Source organism: Cyanistes caeruleus, chromosome 7 (assembly GCF_971803275.1).
Source record: "Cyanistes caeruleus chromosome 7, bCyaCae1.hap1.1, whole genome shotgun sequence".
Taxonomy (NCBI): domain Eukaryota; kingdom Metazoa; phylum Chordata; class Aves; order Passeriformes; family Paridae; genus Cyanistes; species Cyanistes caeruleus.
The window spans coordinates 39,431,244-39,440,745 of NC_141707.1; the positions used below are offsets into that span (position 1 = coordinate 39,431,244).

At 41.4% G+C, this 9,502-nt stretch overlaps 1 protein-coding gene across 8 annotated transcripts in view; it reads left to right on the forward strand.

Moving 5' to 3' along the window:
* The window catches only part of EPC2 (enhancer of polycomb 2), a 35,456-nt gene extending 25,954 nt beyond the window's left edge, over positions 1-9,502 (forward strand). For all 8 annotated transcript variants that reach the window (XM_086898236.1, XM_086898244.1, XM_086898242.1 and 5 more), the window contains exons 11-14: positions 3,186-3,322; positions 4,919-5,078; positions 6,598-6,931; positions 8,224-9,502. In XM_086898236.1, the coding sequence (XP_086754362.1) occupies positions 3,186-3,322; positions 4,919-5,078; positions 6,598-6,931; positions 8,224-8,296 (704 nt within the window). In that variant the 3' untranslated portion in view covers positions 8,297-9,502. The remainder of the gene's footprint in view (positions 1-3,185; positions 3,323-4,918; positions 5,079-6,597; positions 6,932-8,223) is intronic.

The following is a 9,502-nucleotide window of genomic DNA, read 5'->3' on the forward strand; positions in this document are numbered from 1 at the left end:
AAAATTTGAGATACAGCGAATGAGATCTACAAAAGCAAGCATCTGAGCATATCCCAACTCCATCCTGTATTGTAAACCAGGATAATTAAATAATAGAACAGACTAACTCTGAATTCCATCATTTCTGTGGCTGTGAAATGTTCCATCTTTATTAAAGCTGCAGGAATGGATATTTATTCTCCAATAATGTATCTCTAGAATTCTTGGGTGCTATGAGATTGTTCTGACAGAGGCACAGAATATTTATTCCAGCCCAATTCTTTCCCAGCCTCTCAGTATGGTCACTGTAACCTTTAGATTGTTCTCTGCCATGAAAAGATGGGCACAGGAGCATACAGATAAAATGCATTATATATTTTATATAATTATTTTTTGAAAGACCTTGAAGGCCTGAGGAATCCCAGCTGGGGCAGAAAGGGGCAGTTCAGTGTGATGAGATTATCAATAAACACCAAGAGCTGGTAAAGAAATAGCTAAAAAATGAATAAAACTAAATCTGATGGATCAAAGCCACTTTTTGGAGGAATAGTAATCAACTCGTGGTATAATTTTAGAAATCATCTGAGGAATACATTTAAATTAAATGGAAATCCCTCAGTAATTGAAGTACATTATGCATGGAATTTATGGCTGGGGAGGACCTTTTTTGTCACAGATATAAATTACCAGATCTTGCAGTTCTGGAACAGGATCAGACACAATAGAAAACAGAATTCTTCCCCAAATAACTGAACCAGAAGAGGCACTGCTGTTGGATTTTCTCACTAGCAAATAGGGAAAAAATTTTGAAAGGGCTGGTCAGAGTCTGGTTGTGCATTAAATGAGCACAGGCACTGTCACTGCATTTATTGAAGTCATTCTCTTTGGGAAGTGATTGTTGAAATCTTAATTTTACAGCTGATTTGCTATTCCCTCCAGAGGAAATGGTGGCAGTACTTAAACTGATTATTTTTCTTTTTATTATTTTATTTTAGATAGAACTGGAGAGTTCCTTTGATTTTTGGTGCACAAGAATATTTAAAATTACCTCTGTTTTATACTTTTCCCTGTATTAGTAAAGCAACTCTGATATTTCCTCAAATGCATTGTACATATAGTTTTATTTATTTTTAAAAGTCTGTGACTAGACTTTTTTTCATAATACCTAATGAGTGCATGAATCAAGAATGAATTTTTGGAGCTACATTATTCTCTTGCTCATGTTTTAAGCACTGCAAACGGGAAAAGTCTGTCCCTGGGGAAAGGACAACTGCACATGGTACTGTTCCCAGCTGAAGGGTTTTGTTTTTGGAACAAACTTTTACTTTTTAGAGGTATTTTTTTCCCCAGCCTTAAAACAATGCCACTTTTGGGGCAGCCTGCAAGCTGATCTTTGGTTAAAGCCTCCAGGTCCTGAGAGAAGTGACATAATCCAAACCTTCCAAGGAGAGAAGAGCCTGGAAGTGACAGCTGAAGTGATTTTTTTCCACTGTTGTGGTGCAGTTTTTCAGGCTCTGGTAAAATAAAAACCCCCTGAAGCTGCAGAGCTCTTAACCCTGACCTCAGAGGCTGCCTTGGGACATGGTCAAAGTTTGTTCTTTTTTTCTTCTCCAGGACCCCCCAGGTGTTTGATTTGGCAGAAATAAATTATATTTAATGTGCTAATGAACATCTGCTGGTTTTTAACAAGGTGAACAGCTGAGCTCAGCCTGGCCACTGGATAAATACCTGAAATTCAGGCACATCCAGGCAGAGTAAGGGAATATTGAGTTCTGGATTACCTTCCCTGTATCCTGTAATCGAGTATTCCATGACTTTATGGTCTGTGATAAACTGGGAAGGAAAAGGAGATTGAAAGCATGAAATCTCACCTTGTTCTTAAACAGCTTTTGATAAAACACACCACATTTTCTGGAATTTGTTACCTCAGAACTTAAAAATAGAAATATATGTAATATTCCATAATGCTGTTCTTGGCCCTGTGCTTTCAGCAATGCCATGTGTTTTGGGAGGGAATGTAGCAGGTTGAGTTGATTTAAATTGGAATTAAATTCTAGGTAAGAATCTGCAAGAGGAACAAAGTAAAGCTAAATGCAAAATAAACTTAGGTTGGAAATGAAAATATTGCTAGAGTTTGAGGGGTAATTTTTAAGTAATTGGACTTTTAAGTGCTGCCCTAACATGATTGGAACCTGATTTAGTGATGTAGCAGTAAAGAAGAAGTTTCAGTTCTAATTTCTAATTAAACAGTCCTAATTCTGGTATTTTTTCCCAATGGAATTTCAGGACAAACCTGAGTACTAAAAGTGGTAAATGGAAGAGCCAAACCCTGCAAGATGGATAACTCTGCTTTAATGTTAGCTCAGTGTCCCTTGATAGGAGGATATTCCTGAGAATCCAGGTGTTGGATTGAAGCTGTGCTGCACCTCATGGAAAAACAGAGTTGAGGATAAAGTGTTGAAATGTGTTCATGGGAATCGTTGAAAAGTGAATTCTCTCCTTACTTGCTCCCCAGAGAACTCAGTTCTTGGGTTAACTGCACACAGCTCAGGTTTTAGCATTAAACCCCTGCCAGTGTTTTCAGTTTTACCAAGTGTGCAAATTCTTCAGGGGGACAATATTAAAACCAGCTTTTCTAACTTCATTCCCTTCACATGTTGGATCTGTGAAAGTACTGGGGTGGCATCAATCTGGTTCTCAAAAATCAACTTATTGCGCCATCCCTAAAGCAATCATTGGCAGAGAAAATCCCCTCAGAGTCCATTCTGCTGCTGGAAAAGGGACAGCAAGGGGCTGTAGGGAGGGAAATTGTCTGGGAATCCTCTCCCAGTGCTCACTGGGACAGAAGACATCCAGCTCAGCCCAGGGTACTTTGTCCTCAGCTCTGATTTTCAGGCTGTGCTTCTTTCCTGAAAGCCAGGAAAATCATTTCTCTTAAGCTTTTGCCTAAAGCTACTGGGGATAAAACCACCAAAGATAGAAACGGCTTAAAAGCAGCAAAAGCTCTGAACTCTTTTGTTATAAATTGATTCCATGAAAGAATGTAACAAACAAACAACTTGACCTCTCCTTTACATAATCTGAAGATTCTGGGTGCATCTGACATGATTTCTGTCATCTTCAACCACCTGTTCGCCACCTTAGCTGGGCTCTTGCCTTTTCCACGTGAGTGTTTTGTGTAACTGTGGCTCCTTTTTTTCCCATAGTCACAGGGGGGATCACAGAGGAGCAGTTCCAGACACACCAACAGCAGTTAGTGCAGATGCAGAGGCAGCAGCTGGCCCAGCTGCAGCAGAAGCAGCAATCTCAGCATTCCTCCCAACAGACACATCCAAAAGCACAGGTACTGCTCCCACCCTGCATGTCCTGACCCTTCCTTTTGTTCACAGGGCTGCTCATCTCTATCGACCAAATGTGACACCCCAGCAAATGTGGCACATTGTAGGCACTTTGCTCAGGGCTTTTTTTAATAAGTTGGCTGCATTTTTAGAAGCTGAGTAAGAGACTTTGTAGCTGAATGTGTTACCTGGATCCACAGTTACCAGTGTAAAATATCAGTGTGTGCTCTCAACTCTTCCTGTTTTCACTGGTTTTGTCCTCCTGTCTGGAAGAGCTCTGAAGAGACTTTATTAAAATTACCTTCTGAGGTAATGTGTTCTGTTATGAACAGATGTTCAGTGAGCACCAAAAATTGATACCTCTGAGAGGAAAAGGAGAGCTTTGCCTATCTGCATATTCTGGCTTTTAAAAGAATCCCATTTTTCCTCTGGAATCCCTTGCAGGGGAAAAAATGTTTTTCCATGCACTTAGTTTTCTGTTAGTTTCTCCCAATAAAATATAAAAGCTGTTGTCTATTACTAGGAAAGTGTATATTACTTTGAGTGTTTTATATCTAATTGTTTGTTCTGGTTGTCCCTTCCCCTCTGTTTTTCTACTTCAATTAATCAGGGATTCTGTGTTGGCAGATACTGATGACATTTTTTGTAAGTGTAAAGACATGATGCCAAAATATTTGAACAAAACAAAGGAATTTTGGATCTTTAAAGCACTTGAAGCTTCTGTGCAAAGTAATTTTCTTAGTTAATATAAATTGAAGGCGCAGAATTAATGTTCTTTCCAGTGAGAATGATGAATCTTTCCAGTAGAACCTGGACTAACAGAGTGGGATTCCAGAATGTGCTGGGCAGTTATTCTGTGGCACAAGTCACAGAATGGAGGTACCACAAATACTGGACATCCCTGAGATTTGCAGCTGCAGAGCATTTGCTGCCTGGAGACAGAACAGAAAAGGTTAAGACATGGTTGTTTTCTTAGAGGAAATGTCTCCAAACACAGGGAATCCTGTGTGGTTTGGGTTGGAAAGGATCTTAAAGCCCCATCCAGTTGTGTGGCAGGGACACCTTCCACCATCCCAGGCTGCTCCAAGCCCTGTCCAGCCTGGCCTGGGACACTCCCAGGGATCCAGGGACAGCCACAGCTGCTCTGGGCACCCTGTGCCAGCCCATCCCCACCCTCCCAGCCAGGAATTCATTCCCAATATCCCATCCATTCCTGCCCTCTGGCACTGGGAGCCATTCCCTGGCTCCTGTCCCTCCATCCCTTGTCCCCAGTCCCTCTCCAGCTCTCCTGGAGCCCCTCCAGGCCCTGCAAGGGGCTCGGAGCTCTCCCCAAAACCTTTCCCTCTCCAGGCTGAACAACACACAACAAAAGTGATTTGTTGTGCTGAGAACTGGCCTGGCTGCCTTGGGCAGCACTTGTTTAACCCTCGTTTGGACACTGATTTCCAACTTCTCATCACTCAGGTGACACAGAAATATTCAGTGTTGTGGTGCATTAGGTCATTTTTATTTATTTGCTTTGCTTGTGCACTGGAACAATGGTAAGGCATATTTCAATTTGTACTTGGGTGATTGAGAATCACCTTCTCCTCTTCTTGCAGGGCTCCAGCACCTCTGACTGTATGTCCAAAACCCTGGATTCAGCCAGTGCCCAGTTTGCTGCCTCTGCAGTGGTCAGTGCCCCGGCCCCCGGGCGCAGCGAGGGAACCAAGGAGCAGAACACCAGCCACAACAATATCAACGGTGTTGTCCAGCCTTCAGGTGAGCACTCCTTGCTCTGGAGTGAGCTGAGAGTATCAGCTGCTCTTCATTATCAACTGATCTTATTAAAATGTTAGTAAATTATAACAACAAAAAATATCCAGTCTCTTAGTTGCGATCGTTTTAAATATTCTTCCCTAAAGTACCTTGCCGCAGTGGTTTGAATCATGGAATATCCTGAGTTGGAAGGGACCCACAGGGATGATCAGAGTCAAACTCCTTGTCCTGTACAGCCCCAAGAATCCCACCCTGTGCCTGAGAGCTTGTCCAATAGATGTTGTTCAAATGGATAGAAAACCACCAAGTGCTCTTTACCTTGGAAGAGCATTGTTTGCTTTTCCTTTGGTAGTCTTTATCTTCTAATAATCTCTTCTGATCAAGAGTCTAAATGGCAGCATTTTAAAACCAGTGGGAGTGTGTAATGAAAGAATAAATCAACTGCTTAAAGCATTTACCTACTTTGAGAGGGAAATGGAAAAGTTGATTCATTATTTGGTTGTGACCTCACTTGTATATTCAGCCAAAAATGTACTAACTAACCTTTCCTGGCAATTCTTCTGATGTCACTGTAAGCCTCAGGTTTCACTGCATTTAGGATTTGTCCCAGAAAGTGCAGCCATGGGCACTCAGTGCCCCTTCCCAGCCCTCCTGTGGTGCTGCTTGTGCTGGTGCCATATCCACGATGCCAAGGGGCAAATGGGATTTGGGCTGCCAAGACAAAGAAGAGGCTTTTAAAGTAATTTGTTGTTTTAGCAGTTAATGATGTGATTAGTTTTATAGACCTTCTGCCAGGCTGGGTTAATGATAATATGAAATGAATAGAGGGAGAAAAAACACGACTGAATAAAATCAATAAACTGGAGCAGTTCCAGGGTAGAGAGAGAGAGATCTGTGTAATTCTCTGAGTTCATACCCAAGAGGGCAGTGCTTCGAGGGTGGAAGATCAGGCACATGATGATGCCTGGAACAGAGGCTGGACAAGATTAAGAGAATTAAGTGGGTATTTATTAAAGGCCTTCAATAGATTTCACCTTGGGCAGTCAGGAGCCTCTGAGGGGCTTCACCCAAAATGGACAATGGTCATGAGTTTTTTGGATAAGTTTGGTCCATTTACATGTCAGGGGTTAATCCTCCAATTACAGTTTCATACACCCCCAGTTTGCTCCCCCCCAGCTCACTTTGTTTATACTTTCTGGGCCCTGAGGCAGTGAGGTGTCCTTGAATTTCAAGTTTAAAGGAATTTTGTCAGAGTACAACAGGAGAACAGCAGCTGACAGGGCATGGTGTTTTAGAGTTGCACACTAAAGCAGTACAGGATCTGAAAAATATAAAAGCTAAATCCTAAGGCATCAAGGGGAGTGTGCCATGTTTCCACTGCTGAGTTTTTCCATTTTGTGAGTCTGTAAAGTATGGACATTAATGACTTACACACTCAAAGCATTGCTTTTGAGGTTAATCTTTGGCTTTTCATTTAAGAAATGTCACCTTTTTAACACCCACCGTTTATTCTATGTAACAGGAACCTCCAGAACTTTGTACTCCACCAACATGGCTTTATCATCCAGCCCAGGGATCTCAACTGTACAGCTCGTAAGGACAGTTGGCCACAGCACCACAAACCACTTAATCCCAGCCTTGTGCACGAGCAGCCCTCAGCCTCTCCCCATGAACAATTCCTGCCTGCCCAGCGCGGTGCACCTCAACAACGTCAGTGTTGTGTCTCCAGTCAATGTTCATATCAATACACGGACTTCAGCGCCCTCTCCAACAGCCTTAAAACTTGCCACAGTTGCTGCCAGCATGGACAGAGTGCCAAAGGTAACTCCCAGCAGTGCCATCAGCAGTATAGCAAGGTGAGTGGGGACAGGGCTGCAGCAGCTCCCACTTGTGCTTGGAATCATGGAATTGTTTGGGTTGGAATGGCTAAAATCAGAGTCAAGGCTGTGAGCCACCCTCACCTCGTCAGAGCAGAGCGCTGAGTGTAACCTCAGCAGTGCTTGGCAGCCCTTTCCATGAGGAAATCCTTCCTGATGTCCCAGCTGACCCTGCCCTGGTGCAGCTTCAGGCTGTGTCCTCTCCATTGTCGTGCCCAGCTCTGCACTGGAGGGAATCTCTTCCAGCTCTGAGAGGCTTCTCAGCACCTTCAGCCTCCCAGGAGCACACAGCATGGCCATGTCAAAGCACAAGAGCTGGTTTTCCAAATTAACCCCTCAGATAACTTGCCTTGCCTTTAGGCACCAGTAGTTTTGGTCAACTTCTACTGTGTTTGAATTTTAACCATTTCATTTGTCCCTTCTCATGCAACATTTTCAGGTAGATTCTGTCAAATACTCCTCACGTTCCCTCTAAATCATTGAGTAACAATATTGTAAGGTACAGGTTGGCACATACATTTTTATATTTACATATATATGTGTTACATATTAATGTAAAACACAAACCAGAAAAGCAACAAGCTGTATCTTACATATAAAATCATAATTCATAATTGTTTAGGTGGGAAAAGACATTTAAGTTCATCAAGTCCAGCCATTAAGGTGTCTATTCTCATTGAACAGCAGCACTGTTATTTCAGGATGATGTTTCATAGGAGTGGCAGGAGCTTTGCAGCTGGCAAATTTTTCTGAACATGGCAGTATTTGGGTTTTGCTTGAAGCCTCTCCTGGATTATATGGGGTTTCAAAAAACAAAGTCGTGTTTGTGAATTGGAAAAGTCAAAAAATGGGTATTAGTAAATGAGGAAAAAGTGGTAAGCAGAATGGGTGGGGAATTGCAGCAACACTTGGTGCATTAACAGAGTAACTGATGCTGAGTTATCATATCTTGACTTTGTTCCTTCAATAGAGCTTTTAGGGATTTAATCCCTAATTTAGGCTGGAAATGGATAGTTAAATGCAATAATCTTGCAGAAGGGATCTTTGCAAAATCTTGCAAAGATGATTCTTGCAAAGAATCATGCAAAATCTGCTTTGTTGAATAACAGCAGTTGTTGAATGCCAGTATTTCCTTCCAGATAAGTTTTGCAGTGTGTGTGTGCTTTAAGGTTCCTGCCTGGTCCAGGTAACATCTGTGTGAAAATACGAAAGAAATGACTAAAACCATGTGAGCAAATGTGTTCTGACTGTGGGATCCTCTTCCCTTGCAGAGAGAACCATGAACCAGAGCGCCTGGGCTTGAACGGCATCGCAGAGACCACAGTGGCCATGGAAGTGACATAACCTCCAAGCAGTGTCCCCAGCTGTGTCACGGTGTGCTCCTTCCTATTCCAGCTGAATGCAAACACAGCGCTCTGTGGATCACAGAGAACTCACACAGACCTGAATGGACTCGGATTATATCGTGTATTAAGTCGATATATAATGTAAATTTTGTAAAATTGGGAAAATCACTACCTTGTAAAATAGTTTATTTGTATCATCAATATTATTTCTGTTACTTGAATAGTAGATATTCATCATCATGCTTTTGCACTTGAATTTGCAACTGAATGGATTAAAAAATAATTCTTTAATGGGATCATGAGCATGACATGAGATCCTGCATCACTTGTTTAAACTATTTATTTTGCCATGTTTACATTTTGTATCTTGTACAAATAAATGCAACTTTGTGTCTAAAAAAAAAAGTTAAAGATTCATAGCTAGGAAACAAAATTCTTGTAATTTTTTTCTAAAGGAAATGTAAAGTTTTCACTTGGTTCATTTTGTTTCACAATTTGACTAGATGGACTTTTTGGTAAATACTTTAGTGGCATTTCACTGTCAAATATGAAGTTCAAGGCAAAATAGTATTTTCTATTACTGTGCAGGGGAAAGGGATGGATCGATACATGCAAATTTAATGTAGTAACTCACTTTTCCATATATTTTGAATGTATATTTCTATTTATAATACCAGTTTATAAAAAATAATTACACAGGAGAGGGGAAAAAAAAAACTGACTAGGAAAATTATGCATCTGGCACATCTCCAAATGTGCAGATCTGAGAAAATTTTCACCTTGATGCCATTTTATCCGAAGACTGCGTATTTTAACCGGCTTTCAAGCTGTACCACACCACATTAAAGGATATTTTACCAGGTATGTATTGCATTCTATATCATTGCAATAATTCATTATTGGATGTCTAGCTATCGAGCCATCCCAGGGGGGTGGGAGGGTTGTGGCAAGATTGTCTTTTCAATTTTGGAGAGTTTTCCTGTGGCTACAAGGCAAGTAACGGGTTGGAAAAAGTCTGACTGTAAGCGTTGGACACCTTCGTAGTGTAGTGTTTTAGTGACTTTTTTTATACGGTTCTTGTACATTAGATACGTGTAGTGGTGTTTCCGAATGTTTGTTTATGCACTAGTTCAGACAACTTTCCCTGTTACTTGTTCTTGATAAGTGAAAACTGCAGGGAAATAAAAATACATATCAAAAGCTG